Source organism: Bos indicus, chromosome 26 (assembly GCF_029378745.1).
Source record: "Bos indicus isolate NIAB-ARS_2022 breed Sahiwal x Tharparkar chromosome 26, NIAB-ARS_B.indTharparkar_mat_pri_1.0, whole genome shotgun sequence".
In the NCBI taxonomy this organism is placed as follows: domain Eukaryota; kingdom Metazoa; phylum Chordata; class Mammalia; order Artiodactyla; family Bovidae; genus Bos; species Bos indicus.
The window spans coordinates 24,405,093-24,423,010 of NC_091785.1; the positions used below are offsets into that span (position 1 = coordinate 24,405,093).

Below are 17,918 nucleotides of genomic sequence, written 5' to 3' on the forward strand. Positions count from 1 at the left end.
TAATTTAACATTGAGAATGTTTGTGTGGTAATGATCTTCCTTACCATTTAAAAGTCTTTATTTTTCTTGAATTAATTTCCAGAGGTAGTATGTCTTTGTCCTATTTCAAAATATTTAAAAAAAATTCTTTTTGTGTTCTCATTTTTTCAGCCTTTCAACTATGTAACCCTTGCAAAGTCCTAAAGCTTATCTATCACAGAATTATCAAAAATGTTGCAATTTATTCATGCTGCTCAGAGTCAGCAAGTCCATGAAATAAATGGGAAAACTATGTTATCTGAGAATTGGTAAAACATTTTAGAAATTACTGATTTAACCAACATTAACTTACTATTGACATTCTGTTGTTAGTATCTTGACTGACCAATAACTAGGTTTTCCGTAAATAACCAGAGCAATATAAATAAAGTAGCATTTGGGAATATAAAGTATATTCTTTTCTTTTTTGCAGAATTCAGGAAATGGCACGAAAATGTGTTCTTTTAAAAGCATTTAAATTAATTAATTTGGCCACACCACATGGCATGCAGGATCTTAGTTCCCTGACTAGGGATCAAACCCGTGTCCTCTGCAGTGGAGAAATCCTTTAAAAAAGGATATCTGTAATATTTTCTACCTGTTAATGTAAGAGTATACTGTATAGCTGATCCTCATTATTTGCAAATTTATCTACTTACTAAAATCTATTTGTAGCCCCCAAACCTGTACATGCGGTGCTTTCGCAGTTATTTGTGTACACGTGCAAAGCTATATAAGATGTGAGTGCCTGGATGCCCTTGTTGCGTGCTGAGCTTGAACTTGGTAGTGCTCTGTCTTGTCTCACCTCTCATACAGAGAGGTCCGGAGGATGGAGACAGGCGGGGCTGTGTACTGTAGTGCAAGAGGCTCCTGGTTTGAGACCCATTGGATGGGGTTTGAACCCAAACTCTGGCACCTGTTGTTGGGGCAGCCTCGAACAAATCACCTAACGTTTCTGAACTTCATTTTGTCTTTTGTGAAACAAATAGAATCTACCAGGATGAGTTGTTTGAGATCTAAGGTCTGTATGGGACAATGTGTGTATGTATTTCATCTAGGAGTAGTGGTTCAGTATTCACTAATTCAGGGTTTGTAGTGACTATAGAACAAATGAGAATAAATAGTGGAAATTAACTGTGTATCTTTGCTAAGTTATGTTGAGTAATTTTATTCTTATCTGATATTCACTCTTATTCCTACCAAAATCTTATCTGGTTTCTGAGAAGATCACCAGGATTAGCATGTAATATAAAACAGTTAATAGTATCTAAACAGTCTAAAACTATCTTCTTTCTCTAGTGCTGTTTTTTTTCCCAAACTGCTCTTTGGAAATTTGAATATTTATTAACCAAATATTTAATACTACTGTGTCTTAGTTCTCCCATCTGTAATCCTCAGCTCCCAACACCCCTTTCTGTGGTTCTGCTTTGTGACGTTGTTCTGAGATTTTTGCAGATTACTGTTTCTGTCTTGCCAGGTGCTCACTTTTAGGTTTCAGAAGCGTTGAACACTACAGGAAGGCTGCAAGGAGGCGGAGAAAGAGCCTACATCTTTCTGTTGCCTGTGGCTCCCTGTCGCTTTGCTGTTACTTTGACCATCATCCTAGTGGAACTTCTCACCCCAGCAATAGCTGTCCCAGATTCAGTTTGTAGTTTTTCTAACACTCACAGAGCTAGTCTTATCATAACCTTTACAAACACCAGCTCTGATTGGCTAGTCCTTTCTTCCTCAAAAGGTACCCTGGTCTCACAAGATCCCTCTTCCAAGTTCAGAGACTCAGCAGCAGCTGAGCACCACTCTGTCCTCAGGGATCTGAGTTTCAGCTTTGCAGAATCTTTTCCTCCAAGTTGCTGAGTTTGTGTCATTGCCATCTCTTTCTTTGGTGCCTGTGATTCGTGAAGATAAAAACATAGTGATTTTTAAGTGATCATCACTGATTTTTGAAAACTTTACCTATTGAAATTATAGCTCCTTTAAAATAACATCTGAGTGTTTGTTATTTCATTCTTGTTTTTATTAACATTTGTTTAGTTAAAATTTTGTCTAGAATTTTTATGCTTTTAGGTAGTAGATGTGATTGTTTCTTTTTAACACCTTATTTGCATTATGTTTGTTTAAAGTATGGTTTTGCACACATCAATTTATTTCAGTTTTGAATTTTAGAGTTCTCTCAAACCAGATTGTGATGAATATTTTCAATCAGTAATGTAAGAGGCACTGTATTTTCTAATGTAAAATTTATTTAGTATTTATATTAAACCAAATGGTACTATCACTGACTTAATCAGTATATCCAAGGCAATGGAATAATGAAATTTGTTGCTACAAAGAACCTTAGAGATTATCTAGTATTAATTATTTTTCTTCTTTCATGCCATTCTATTAACAAGTGAAAGATACGTCTTTAAAATCTCTCCTGCCATGGGTAGAGGCATGCAAAAGAAGGACGACTTTTTAACTCTCCTCACAATATCCTTGGTCTCTTACCACTGCTTGTATTTTATAGTGTTCCTTTTCAAGGACAGTTGCTCTGCTCTCTTTCTTCCCAAAGTGTTACATTAAAATGGTGAGAGAAGGACATTTCTCACTGACTTATTTCCTGACTTGGGGGAGGGTGAGTTCCATGTATTATTTTTTCAACTAAAGTGTCTTTCGTAGATAAACTTAATGCCATGTTTCACCCAGTTATGATAGACCTTCAGCTTTTGAACATTTCTGAGACTGGGACAAGTCCCGATTTATTGTTTGATGCCTTCACATTGTTCGCCAGGCGGCAGTTGTGATATGTGTCATCGTGCATTGTGAATGTAGTTGTATCTCCGGTATTATACAGTTGCAGCCATTGATGTTTTAATCAGTAAACCATTTAAGAATGTTGTGAAGAAAGAATGTGAGTCCTGGTTGTCATCTAAAAGCTTCTTTTAGCATCTGTGATAAGATGAAGAGAATATCAGCATTATGATTTCAAAATAGGAGGTAGTTGGCTTCAAAGAAAATTTTCGAGACAGTAGTAGAGGAATACTTTTTAAAGAAATGCTGTATCACCAAAGCTTTTCGTGGCCAGAGAATAATATTGTGTGAAAACACAGACATTAGATAGTTCTGAGTGAAAAAGTGACTCAGAAGAGTTAAGTGTGAAGAAGTGTTTTATTTTTCCTGTATTTACAAAGATAATATACAATAGCAATTTTTCTCTAGCTCTATCCAAAAGAGCTCTTAAAAAGGAATAATGTGAAAATTCTAAATGACAAACTTCTGTCATAGTTTATTAGCAGTTTTTCTTTCTTTGCAGAACATAAGATAATGGGTTTCCCTGGTAGCTCAGTCAGTAAAGAATCCGCGTGCAATGCAGGAGACCAGCTTTCAATCCCTGGGTGGGGAAGATCTCCTGGAGAAGGAAGTGGCTACCCACTCCATATTCTTGCTTGGAAAATCCATGGACAGAGGAGCCTGGTGGGCTAAAGTCCCTGGGATCACAGAGAATCTGACATGACTTAGTGACTACACCATCATTCTCTGAACCCTAAACATTAGGGTTACTTTGTTAGTAATTAGCATTAATTTCTACCTCTGTTTTTACCTAAGGAGGGAAAATGAAGCAAAGTCTACTTAGGAGAATTCCCACATAGAGGCTTATACCTAGTTTAATTGTTCTTCCATCATCATCTCCAAGATTAGGTAATAGATCCCTAAGAAATATCCCATAGACTGATGTTTTAGTACCTTATTGCCTCTATAAAAATAATACATGTCCATTTAAAAATGTAAACTGTGAAAAATACAGAGAAAGTCAAAGGCACGTGAAACTGCCATCCCCCGATGATGTCTTTCCAAGTATTTCTTACATAACTGCTGCTGCTGCTAAGTCACTTCAGTCGTGTCTGACTCTGTGTGACCCCATGAACGGTAGCCCACCAGGCTCCCCCATCCCTGGGATTCTCCAGGCAAGAACACTGGAGTGGGTTGCCATTTCCTTCTCCAATGCATGAAAGTGAAAAGTGAAAGTGAAGTCACTCAGTCGTGTCCGACTCTTAGCGACCCCGTGGACTGCAGCCTACCAGTCTCCTCCATCCATGGGATTTTCCAGGCCCTATGTAAAAATGTATGTGTAGTTTTTGTAAAATCGCATACCTTTCCTGTTTGCTGCTGCTGCAGCTGCTGAGTCGCTTCAGTCGTGTCTGACTCTGTGCGACCCCATAGACGGCAGCCCACCAGGCTCCCCCCGTCCCTGCTATTTAGTAAGTTGCTTTCTTCCATTCAGCAATATATTGTGATTTTTGTTCTGTCTTAAGAAATATTAATTGATTAGTCAGTTAATTTTAATGGTTGCATAATTCTCCATTATAGAGGCATACTGAATGATTTAAGTAGGTTTTTGTTAATGGACATTTAGGCTGATTAAGTTTTCTTTATTATAAACAGTGCTTAGATGAATGTTTTCTGCATGTATATATATATTTTATAAAATTTTCTCCTTATAAATTATTAAAATGGAATTGGACATTTATTTATTAAGACACTTATTACTAGCTTTTGAAAGTTTGCTGTTTTTTCTTATAAAATGATAGACTTGCTGAAGTGATGGTAACATGCATACTGTTGAAAATCTCCTTTAAAGACCTTTGTGTGTGTGCTCACTCAGTCTTGTCCAGCTCTGCAACTCCATGAACTGTCGCCCACGAGACTCCTCTGTCCATGTAATTTTTTAAAAAACCTAGTTAGTATTTTATGATTTGATTCCTAACTTTAAAATAATGATCTTGACTTCTACTACACATTTGGAAACCTTTCCTTTGTAATAAATGGAAATGAGAAGTTATTCAGTTAAAGAAAGAAAATGGAAAAGTTAAAGTACTAAAAACAATGAAAAATGATTAAACTGATGGAAATATAGGAAAACTGGGAAGGGTAATGATTAAGATAAAGAAAAAGTTTTAGAAACAGCCTGGATTTGAATCTCGATTCTGCCTCTTACTTCTTCCTGACCTTGGGGAAGCATTTTAATCTAAGTTTATTTATCCTCCTTTAAAGCAGGAATGCTAATATATCATGGTATCATTTTGCGGATTAACTAATAATAGTAATAATTCGAGATAACATTTTCGAATCCTTTTTACTATGAATGGCAGGCAGTATATTAAATGTTTATATGTATTTTTTCCCTTGGCAAATATCTGTTATATTAATTCTCACAAACTTGTGAGTTGTAAGTACATTTTATTGATGAGGAAGCTAAGTCTAAGGAAGGATTTTGTAAGTTGCCCAAACAACATAGTTATTAAGTGGCAGAATCAGAATTTGAACCCTAACAGTCTGATCCAGTAGAACCTGCAACTTGAAATTCTATCGGTATTAAGCACTTAGCATGTATCTGTTAATATTTATGTTTAGACTACCTTTAAAAAATAAGTATAACAGAGAATGAGAAAATAAGCCACTGACTGGGAGAAAATGTTTGCAAATGACATATCTGATAAAGCACTGTAATTCAAAATACATTAAGAATTCTTAAAACTCAACAGTTTGAAAACCTTTGGTCTGATTAAAAAATTACCAAAAGATTTGGGCATCTCACCAAAGAAGGTATTCAGATGGTCAGTAAGCATATGGAAAGATGCTCAACATCATCTGTCATTAGGGAGTTGTAAATTTAAACAAGGGGATACCACTACACACGTATTAGAATGACAGAAACCTCCACCAGCACAACCAAGTGCTGGCAAGGGTGGGGAGCAACAGCTCAGTGCAGTCACTCGCTCATGACCGACTCTGCGACCCCATGGACTGCAGCACGCCAGGCCTCCCTGTCCATCACCAGCTCCTGGAGTTTACTCTAACTCATGTCCACTGAGTCCATGCTGCCATCCAACCATCTCATCCTCTGTCATCCCCTTCTCCTCCCACCTTCAATCTTTCCCAGCATCAGGGTCTTTTCCAGTGAGTCAGTTCTTTGCATCACGTGGCCAAAGTATTGGAGTTTCAGCTTCAGCATCAGTCCTTCCAATGGATATTCAGGACTGATTCCCTTTAGGATGCACTGGTTGGATCTCCTTGCCATCCAAGGGACTCTCAAGAGTCTTCTCCAACAGTATAGTTCAAAAGCATCAATTTTTTGGTGCTCAAAAAAAAGTTGGACTTTATAGTCCAACTCTCACATCCATACATGACTACTGGAAAAACCACAGCTTTGACTAGATGGACCTTTGTTGGCAAAGTGATATCTCTGCTTTTTAATATGCTGTCTAGGTTGGTCATAACTTTTCTTCCAAGGAGCAAGCATGGCTGCAGTCTCCATCTGCAGTTATTTTGGAGCCCCCAAAATAAAGTCTCACTGTTTCCACTGTTTCCCACTTTAGAAGACAGTTTGTCAGTATCTTGCAAAACTACACATACTTTTACCATATGATCCAGTAATTCTGCTCCTTCGTACTTACTCAGAGAAGTTGAAAACTTAAATCCACACAAAAAGCTGCATGCAGATGTTTATAGCAGCTTTATCCATCATTGCTAAAACCGGGAAACAACCAACATGCTTTCAGTTGCTGAATGAATAAACATGCCTGCTGCATCTGTGTATCCAACTATTATTTAGCACTAAAAAGAAATTAGGTATCAAACCATGAAAAGATGTGGAGGAATCTTAAATGCATGTTACTCAGTGAAAGAAGCCAATCTGAAAAGGCTACATACTGTATGAAAAACAGAAGACTATGGAGACAGTAAAAAGATCAGGGAAGGGGTTAGGAGAAAGAGTGGGATGAATAGGCAGAGCATAGAGATTTTTAGGGCAGTGAAACTATTCTGTGTGATATTAACATGGTGGATACATATCATGTATTTTGTCCAAACCCATAGAAGGCACACCAGGCGTTCATGCTAATGTAAACAGTGCACTTCAGGTAATGATGATGTGTCAATACAGATTGCTCAGCTTTAACAGATGTACCACTCTGGTGCAGAATGTTGGCAGTGGGGAAGGCTGTGCATGAATAGGGAAGAGGTGTATGTGGCAACTCTTTGTACTTTCTGCTACGTTATATTTAGTTTGTGTACATTATATCTACTACTGTGGACAAGAATCCGTTAGAAGAAATGGAGTAGCCGTCATAGTCAACAAAAGAGTCACAATGCAGTACTTGGATGCAGTCTCAAAAATGACAGAATGATCTCTGTTCATTTCCAAGGCAAACCATTCAGTATCACAGTAATCCAAGTCTGTGCCCTAACCAGCAATGCTGAAGAAGCTGAACGGTTCTTTGAAGACCTTCAAGACCGTCTAGGACTAACACCCAAAAAAGATGTCCTTTTCATTATAGGGGACTGGAATGCAAAGTAGGAAGTCAAGAAATACCTGGAGTAACAGGCAAACTTGGCCTTGGAGTACAGAATGAGGCAGGGCAAAGGCTAAAAGAGTTTTGCCAAGAGAACGCACTGGTCATAGCAAACACCCTCTTCCAACAACACAAGAGAAGACTCTACACATGGACATCACCAGATGGTTGATACTGAAATCAGATTGATTATATTCTTTGCAGCCAAAGATGGAGAAGTTCTATACAGTCGGTGAAAACAAGACCAGGAGCTGACTGTGGCACAGATGAACTGTTTATTGCCAAATTCAGACTTAAATTGAAGAAAGTAGGGAAAACCACTAGGCCATTCAGGTATGACCTAAATCAAATCCCTTACGATTATACAGTGGAAGTGAGAAATAGACTCAAGGAATTAGATCTGATAGAGTGCCTGAAGAACTGTGGACCAAAGATTCGTGACATTGTACAGGAGGCAGGGATCAAGACCATCCCTAAGGAAAAGAAATGCAAAAAGGCAAAATGGTTGTCTGAGGAGGCCTTACAAATAGCTGTGAATAGAAGAGAAGCAAAAGGCAAAGGAGAAAGGAAAGATATACCCATTTGAATGCAGAGTTCCAAAGAATAGCAAGGAAAGATAAGAAAGCCTTCCTCAGCAATCAATGCAAAGAAATAGAGGAAGACAATAGAATGGGATAGAGATCTCTACAGGAAAATTAGAGATACCAAGGGAACATTTCATGCAAAGATGGGCACAATAAAGGGCAGAAATGGTATGGACCCAGCAGAAGCAGAAGGTATTAAGAAGAGGTGGCAAGAATACACGGAAGAACTGTACAAAAAACATCTTCACAACCCATATAATCACGATGGTGTGATCACTCACCTAGAGCCAGACATCCTGGAATGTGAAGTCAAGTGGATCTGAGAAAGTATCACTACAAACAAAGCTCATGGAGTTGTTGGAATTCCAGTTCAGCTATTTCAAATCCTGAAAGATGATGCTGTGAAAGTGCTGCACTCAATATGCCAGCACATTTGGAAAACTCAGCAGTGGCCACAGGACTGGAAAAGGTCAGTTTTCATTCCAATCCCAAAGAAAGTCAGTGCCAAAGAATGCTCAAACTACTGCACAAGTGCACTCATCTCACATGCTAGTAAAGTAATGCTCAAAATTCTCCAAGCCAGGCTTTAACAGTACATGAACCATGAACTAACAGATGTTCAAGCTGGTTTTAGAAAAGGCAGAGGAACCAGAGATCAAATTGCCAACATCCGTTGGATCATCGAAAAAGCAAGAGAGTTCTAGGAAAACATCTATTTTTACTTTATTGACTACGCCAAAGCCTTTGACTATGTGGACCACAAGAAACTCCGGAAAATTCTGAAAGAGATGGGAATACCAGACCACCTGACCTGCCTCTTGAGAAATCTGTATGCAGGTCAGGGAGCATCAGTTAGAACTGAACATGGAACAACTTGTTCCAAATAAGGCAAGTAGTACATCAAGGCTGTATATTCTCACCCTACTTATTTAACTTGTATGCAGAGTACATCATGAGAAACGCTGGGCTGGAGGAAGCACAGGCTGGAATAAAGATTGCTGGGAGAAATATCAATAACCTCAGATATGCAGATGACACCACCCTTATGGCAGAAAGTGAAGAGGAACTAAAGAGCCTCTTGATGAAAGTGAAAGAGGAGAGTGAAAAAGTTGACTTTAAAACTCAGCATTCAGAAAACTAAGATCATGGCATCTGGTCTCATCACTTCATGGCAGTGGATGGGGAAACAGTGGAAACAGTGAGAGACTTTATTTTCTTGGGCTCCAAAATCACTGCAGATGGTGACTTCAGCCATGAAATTAAAAGAGTATTGCTCCTTGGAAGGAAAATTATGACCAACCTAGACAGCATATTAAAAAGCAGAGACATTACTTTGCCAACAAAGGTCCGTCTAGTCAAGGCTATGCTTTTTCCAGTGGTCATGTATGGATGTGAGAGTAGGAGTATGAAGAATGTTGAGCGCCGAAGAATTGATGCTTTTGAACTGTGCTGTTGGAGAAGACTCTTGAGAGTGCCTTGGACAGCAAGGAGGTCCAACCAGTCCATCCTAAAGGAAATCAGTCCTGAATATTCATTTGAAGGACTAATGCTGAAACTGAAGCTCCAATACTTTGGCCACCTGCTGTGAAGAACTGAGTCATTTGAAAAGACCCTGATGCTGGGAAAGATTGAGGGCGGGAGAAGGGGACGACAGAGGATGAGATGACTGGATGGCATCACCGACTTAATGGACATGAGTTTGAGTGAACTCCAGGGGTTGGTGATGGACAGGAAAGCCTGGCGTGCTGTAGTCCATGGGGTCACAAAGAGTCAGACATGAATGAGCGACTGAACTGAACTGCACTGTACTTTCTGCTTAGATTTGCTGTGAACTGAAAAGAAAAAATAAAGTTTATTAAAAAATAATAATATTTATAAATCAAGTATGCATTGTAATTGTGGACATAATGATACTTTTGTTTTTAGGCTCAGAATAAAGAGACCAATGTTTTAGCTGCTGCAAAGGTGATTGACACCAAATCTGAAGAAGAACTTGAAGACTACATGGTTGAAATTGATATATTAGCATCTTGTGATCACCCTAATATAGTCAAGCTTCTAGATGCCTTCTATTATGAGAATAATCTTTGGGTAAGTATTTTGGTCAATCTGTAGGAATAGCCAAAATAAGTTAATCGTCCTGAAGAGATTTCTAAGTTGTGTAGACCTTCTTTGAACTACCTCTTCTATTTAGTTACTTATGCTTCTTGAGTGAGAATTGACCCATTGATGAGAGGATGATTAACAACATAGCAACATATCCTTAGCTTCAACAGATGTTTAGATGTGTATTTTAGAACACCGTGTTTCATGATTATTTGACATTGGACTGAAATGTAGAAACTTGGTGAAGAATTTAAAATTTCCTAAATAACGAAATTACATTCCTTTTTTGTTTTGAATTAATATTTTTTTCCAGTTGGAACTTCTTTCTTTCTCTCAAGTCTTTTTTTCCCCCCAGTTTTTTAATTTATTTATTTGTTTTTTAATGTTAGTTTGATGTGTCTTATATAAGTTTCTTAATTTAAATTTAAGTATTTAAATTTTTTTTTAAGTTTCTTTTGTTGTGGCCAGGTCTGTATGTAAAAATTTTATTCATTTTTAGAAAATGTTAGGCATAAATAAATATATAAATAAAATGTTAATATTTATAATAACCAGTCAGTCACTTGCTCTGCACCAATACTAATTTAATCAAGAGGACTTTTTAAAATGGAGTTTTAGTTTGTCTCCTTAAAGGAATAAGCAAAGTATTACAAAAGAAGAGTAGATAGTATAAGCTGTACCTGGCTGCAAATCAAAAGACCTTTCCTTTTTTATTTTGGTGATACTAGGCAGGAGCTTGGATAAATCAGTTAATCTTTATCAGTCTGTTTACTCCACTGTAGGATAATAATGATCTGTCTCCCAAATTATTTTTCATATGATATAATGAATTTGAAAAACAACTTATTGTAAAATAAGCTCCTGTGAAAAATAAAGTGTTGTTCTATAGAGGAGAAAAAACTATGAATCTATACAATTTGTTAAGCTCTGTAATTAAAAGCAACAGCTAGACAACTATGAGGGACAGTGGGAGGGAGAGAGAGACATGAATTAATTGAAGAATCATAAAAATACAAAATGAAAACTGTGATGAGGATTAAGAAGGAAAAATGCATGGTGCTATGTACCAGGGAGGTTTGGGAAGGCATCCAGTAGGATGTGATAAGTGAGCTAGTATCTGAAGCTTTTGTGTGTGTTTTCCCCAAGTTTCTAGAAAACTAAAAGCAATCTTTCAGGATGTATTCCTGTTAGTAAAGTTAAAAAATATTCTTGTTCATTTAACTCACAATAGTTACCTTAAGAAAGGAGAGTATAAAGTCTTTGAGTGGTGAGGGCGTGGATGTATAATATGGCCCTTAATAAACATTCTGTACCAGATAACTTTAGAGAACCTGGGACACTACAAGTTGTGATGAACAAAAATGCGCATACTTCCACAGTGTGTTCCCTTTGTACTTTCTCAAATGTACAGCAAGACTTGTGACTCTTTTTACAAAGGAAGTCTTCATGGTTGTTAGCATAATATTGTTTATGTAACTTAGGTTATTTGATAGCTCTCTCTTTATATTTTTTGCTAGCTTGAAGGAAAAATACTCAGAATCAGTGTGGTGTTAGACATGTGCTTTTTATTTGCCTGCAGATCCTCATTGAATTTTGTGCTGGTGGAGCAGTAGATGCTGTGATGCTTGGTAAATGCCTTTTTGTTCCTTACATTTATATCTTAAATTATACTTTTAAAAAAGTCAGTGGATTTCAAACATTTATACATGTATATTTATCTTATTGTTGAGTAACATTCAGTAAGTTAAATCAGCCTAATTTTTGTATTCTTAGATGACCATGATAAAATTTTAAAATTAAATGTTGTTGCTTCCTGACCTGCATATAGGTTTCTCAAGTGGCAGTTCAGGTGGTCCGGTAGTCCCATCTCTTTTAGAATTTTCCACAATTTATTGTGATCCACACAGTCAAAGGCTTTGGCGTAGTCAATAAAGCAAAAATAGATGTTTTCCTGGAACTCTTTTGCTTTTTCGAGGATCCAGCGGATGTTGGCAATTTGATCTTTGGTTCCTCTGCCTTTTCTAAAACCAGCTTGAACATGTGGAAGTTCATGGTTCATGTATTGCTGAAGCCTGGCTTGGAGAATTTTGAGCATTACTTTACTAGCGTGTGAGATGAGTGCACTTGTGCAGTAGTTTGAGCATTCTTTGGCACTGCCTTTCTTTGGGATTGGAATGAAAACTGACCTTTTCCAGTCCTGTGGCCACTGCTGACTTTTCCAAATTTGCTGGTATATTGAGTGCAGCACTTTCACAGCATCTTTTTTTCAGGATTTGGAATAGCTCAACTGGAATTCCATCACCTCCACTAGCTTTGTTCGTAGTGATGCTTTCTAAGGCCCACTTGACTTCACATTCCAGGATGACCTGCCTCTTGAAAAACCTATATGCAGGTCAGGAAGCAACAGTTAGAACTGGGCATGGAACAACAGACTGGTTCCAAATAGTAAAAGGAGTTCGTCAAGGCTGTATATTGTCACCCTGTTTATTTAACTTATATGCAAAGTACATCATGAGAAACGCTGGGCTGGAGGAAGCACAGGCTGGAATCAAGATTGCTGGGAGAAATATCAATAACCTTAGATATGCAGATGACACCACCCTTATGGCAGAAAGTGAAGAGGAACTAAAAAGCCTCTTGATGAAAGTGAAAGAGGAGAGTGAAAAGTTGGCTTAAAGCTCAACATTCAGAAAATGAAGATCATGGCATCTGGTCCCATCACTTCATGGGAAATAGATGGGGAAACAGTGGAAACAGTGTCAGACTTTATTTTTCTGGGCTCCAAAATCACTGCAAATGGTGATTGCAGCCATGAAATTAAAAGACGCTTACTCCTTGGAAGGAAAGATATGACCTAGACAGCATATTAAAAAGCAGAGACATTGCCAACAAAGGTCTGTCTAGTCAAGGCTATGGTTTTTCCAGTGGTCATGTATGCATGTGAGAGTTGGACTGTGAAGAAAGCTGAGTGCTGAAGAATTGATGCTTTTGAACTGTGGTGTTGGAGAAGATTCTTGAGAGTCCCTTGGACTGCAAGGAGATCCAACCAGTCCATCCTAAAGGAGATCAGTCCTGGATGTTCATTGGAAGGACTGATGCTGAAGCTGAAACTCCAATACTTTGGCCACCTCATGTGAAGAGTTTACTCATTGGAAAAGACTCTGATGCTGGGAGGGATTGGGGGCAGGAGGAGAAGGGGACAACAGAGGATGAGATGGCTGGATGGTATCACCGACTCAATGGACATGGGTTTGGGTGAACTCCGGGAGTTGGTGATGGACAGGGACGCCTGGTGTGCTGCGATTCATGGGGTCACAAAGAGTTGGACATGACTGAGCGACGGAACTGAACTGAACTGATAATATGTGAAGAAACTAATATTTGTGTTATACTTTTTAAAAAGTCATTTCATTGTATATAATCTTCAACAGTGACAGTAAAGGTATTAAAGGTATATAACCTGCTGATACACTTTCACTGTACAAAAATGATTATTTTTTTACTTTTTCGTTGCAGAGCTTGAGAGACCATTAACTGAGTCCCAAATACAAGTAGTTTGTAAGCAGACTTTAGAGGCTTTGAACTACTTACATGATAATAAGATCATCCACAGAGATCTAAAGGCTGGCAACATTCTTTTTACCTTAGATGGAGATATTAAGTTGGGTAAGTTTATTCTTTTAGATAAACCATTTGGTTTTATGCTGTGAGGTTTTTCCCTATATGTCTGTTACTTAATATTGTTCTGTTAGGACTCAAATATTAATATGTGAAACAAAGAGAAGTACGTTAAAATATGTAAAACATGAGAATTACTTCATGTTAATTTTTTAAATTGGGGCTTCCCAGGTGGTGCATTGGTAAAGAATCTGCCTGCCAAACAGGAGATGTGGGTTTGATCCCTGAATTGGGAAGATCCCCTGGAGAAGGAAATGGCAACCCACTCCAATATTCTTGTCTGGGAAGTCCCATGGACAGAGGAGCCTGGTGAGCTGCAGTCCATGGGGTCGCAAAGAATCAGACACGACTTAGTGGCTAAACAGCAGCAGCGATTTTTAAAATACTTCTTGGAGGGAATTCCCTTGCAATCCAGTGGTTAAGACTTGGTGCTTTTACTGCCAATGGCCTGGGAACTAAGATCCCGCAAGACTGAGGTGAGGCTAAAAAAAAAAAAACTTGGGCAAATAGTTATTCATTAACTCCCAGAATTTCTAAGTATAGGCACCTAATATAAAGACTCTTTAAACAATAGGAAAGGATGGATTGTTATTTTTAAAAAGACACACTTTTAAAAGACTGCCTAATAATTTTTCCCTTAAATTTTTATATGTAGAATTAATATTTATAAATACAATACATTTAGAAAATGACACATTATGTGAAACCATTTAGTTTTGTCTTCATTTCCAAAACTCATATCTAGTTGTTTTCTTTTTCCGTCTTTAGTTTTATATTCTATTTTGTAGATACGGTATCTTGGCTAAGCTCACAAAGTAACTAAGTGTAAAAAAGATGCTAAATTAAGTATAAGATTGAAAATAGTTTTTTTTTTTTTGCACTGAGGGAATAAATGATAATTTCATAAGGAGGAATAGATACAGACTTTAGATGGGAAATTAATGAATTTCATATATATACATACAGATAGAAGATACAGTCCTTTTTAAGTATCCCCAAGGTATGAATTCCGAGAAGGCAATGGCACCGCACTCCAGTACTCTTGCCTGGGAAATCCCATGGACAGAGGGGCCTGGTAGGCTGCAGTCCATGGGGTCGCTAAGAGTCGGACACGACTGAGCGACTTCACTTTCACTTTTCACTTTCATGTATTGGAGAAGGAAATGGCAACCCACTCCAGTGTTCTTGCCTGGAGAATCCCAGCGACAGAGGAACCTGGTGGGCTTCCGTCTATGGAGTCGCACAGAGTCGGACACGACTGACGCGACTTAGCAGCAGTAGTAGCAGCAAGATATGAATTAAGAAAAAACCTCTGGTGATGAAGCCTGAATTTGAGTATTTTGGACAGATATTAAAAGGACAAAATATACCCAAAGGCCATGCTGATACCAGTGATCATAGTTCACTTTACTTTGTCATGACCTCTAAGCAGGTATACTTTGATATACTGCTGCTGCTGCTAAGTCGCTTCAGTCGTGTCCGACTCTGTGCGACCCCATAGACGGCAGCCCACAAGGCTCCCCCGTCCCTGGGATTCTCGAGGCAAGAACACTGGAGTGGGTTGCCATTTCCTTCTCCAATGCATGAAAGTGAAAAGTGATAATGAAGTCGCTCAGTCGTGTCCAACTCTTCACGACCCCATGGACCCACCAGGCTCCTCCGTCCATGGGATTTTCCAGGCAAGAGTACTGGAGTAGGGTGCCATCACCTTCTCCTTTGATATAGTACTAAATTTTAACTTTTTTTTTTGAGAAATACATACAGATACAGGAAACCACATTAAGAGTTGTGTAGCTTATTGACTTGTAGCTCTGTACGCAATAGCTTTGTAATCACCACTTAGATAAAGAAATGGAAGTATGTCAGGCACCTTAGGAGCTGCATCACGTGCCTCATCTCAAGTCACTGTCCTCTTCTCCACAGGTAACCTGTATACTAACTTTATAGTAATCACTTCCCTGTGTTTCTTCATGGCTCTATCACCCAGTGTTCATCTCTAGACTTTAGACTTGTCCATGTTTAAAACCTGCTTTTTCTTTGAAGTCTCTTTTGATTTATGGGTCATACCCCCCTCCCCACCATTCCTTTCTTCTCTTTATGTTTTATCTATGGCATGCGTTTTCATGGCATGCTTTCTCAAAGAAATAAAATTTTAGTATTACCATGGTTGTGACCCTCCAAAGGCCCACTGATAGTACATGAACAGATATACAGTATATCTGTGACATTAAAATTTCACGAGGAGAGAGGATCGGAGAAAAATGTCTAAAAAGGCTCTTTAGGAGAGGTGAAAAAAGAAGTTGAGAAACACTCTTCTGTGGGACCTGAGCTGTTAGACCTGTAGTTTCTCTTATCTTGCATTTTGCTGGCTGCATACTCTTGATGCCTTAAGTAATTTCCTCTCTGTATTTCCCTCAGTTTGCAGATAAATCCAAAGACTTTTTGGCAAGAGTCTGTGTGGTTTTGTATTCTTTCATTTAGTAGGACATGGTATTTTAAGACCACAGTCTGAATGTTAAGTATGCTTATAGTTTCTGGACTGGCCTTCATTCTAGGCCCTTCCAAAGGACAGAGCAAGGCTCTCCTGAATTCCTACATATGTCCTATTCAAATTCATGTGTTAATGTTCTTCCTTTTTGAGGCTGAATAATGTTCTGTTACCAGCATATGTATGCACCACGTTTGACTTACTCATTTATCCATTGATGGAGACTTTGGTTGCTTCCCCCTTTGGGCTTCTATGAATAATGCTGTTGTGAACATGGTGTACAATATCTGTTTTGAGTTCCTGCCATCATTTCTTTCGGGCAGATACCCAGATTGTATGGTAATTCTATGTTTAATTTTTTGAAGAACCATCGTACCATTTTCCACAGTGGTTGCACAAATTTACACTTCCATAGCAATGCACAGGGGTTCCAATTTTTCTACCTCCTTACCAGCACTTGTTATTTTCTATATTTTTGATGATAACCGTCCTAATGGGTGTGAAGTGATAGTGGGTGTGAATTTGTTGTGTTTATTTGCTCTTGCATTCCTCCTAGTTTAGTCTTTGTTTCTAAAATGGTTTTTTATTTCTAATTTCTCTTGTGTTCTGTCACCTCATTCATGAGGTTTAAAATGCTGATATATGTTACTTTTTTATGTCTTATATCATATTTTAAAGTCTTATTGCTTGTTTTGAAATAGTATAATTTGGATCTATTTTTGGTACATGTTTTCTGTAAGTGTTCTAAAATCTTATTTGAATACAGCAGTATACTTTTGTATAAAATAATACATGCCATTAAAAATAACTATATTTTTGAAGATTTAGGATGCTGAAATAGTTTTGCGTTGGTTGACATTTAAAATAGTTGCACTTTATTTCATTAATTCATGCATACAGAATGTCTTCCATTTCTGTGACATTGTATTAAGTATACACAGATATTATAGAACCGTAGTATCCTTAGGAGCCATATATACATTGCAATAACCAAATTTTTATTATCAGATCACATTCTTGCAAATGGAGATAAATATGTAAATGCTATTTCAACAGGCCAACATATATCTGCCACATTATTGTAAGTAGAACTGTACAGTACTTATTAATGACCTTAATTTCCCCCTCGCACAAGAATGAAGGTGGCCTCTTGTCCCTCCTCAGGTTACCGCCTGCTCGTAAGAGTGCTCAGGGAGGTACGGCTGTTGGCGGTGGGCATTTGTGGTTTAGGTCTGGCTTTGGACCTCCTTTCCCAGTCATGTTCTGAGGGAAAAAAGTAAAAAGACTGCTAATGGTTCTCAAAAAACACTGAAATGGAGTAAATACTGAGTTGACTGTGTGCTTAATCGCTCAGCTGTGTGCAACTCTTTGTGACCCCATGGACTGTAGCCTGCTCCTCTGTCCATGGGGATTCTCCAGGCAAGAATACTGGAGTGGGTTGCCATGCCCTCCTCCAGGGGAATCTTCCCAACCCAGGGATCAAACCCAGGTCTCCCACATTGCAGGCCGATTCTTTACTGTCTGAGTCACCAGGGAAGCCCAAGAATACTGGAGTGGGTAGCCTATCCCTTCTCCAGGGTATCTTCCTGACCGAGGACTCGAACTGGGGTCTCCTGCATCGCAGGCAGATTCTGTACCATCTGAGCTACCAGGGAAGCCCTCATAACACCATATTAGGAAGTGTAACATCATTCTGTAGGCAGTAGGCAGCTA

At 38.3% G+C, this 17,918-nt stretch overlaps 1 protein-coding gene across 2 annotated transcripts in view; it reads left to right on the forward strand.

Moving 5' to 3' along the window:
- Positions 1-17,918, forward strand: part of SLK (STE20 like kinase) — a 62,127-nt gene that overhangs the window by 13,916 nt on the left and 30,293 nt on the right. For both annotated transcript variants that reach the window (XM_070780786.1, XM_070780787.1), the window contains exons 2-4: positions 9,860-10,024; positions 11,619-11,667; positions 13,556-13,705. In XM_070780786.1, the coding sequence (XP_070636887.1) occupies positions 9,860-10,024; positions 11,619-11,667; positions 13,556-13,705 (364 nt within the window). The remainder of the gene's footprint in view (positions 1-9,859; positions 10,025-11,618; positions 11,668-13,555; positions 13,706-17,918) is intronic.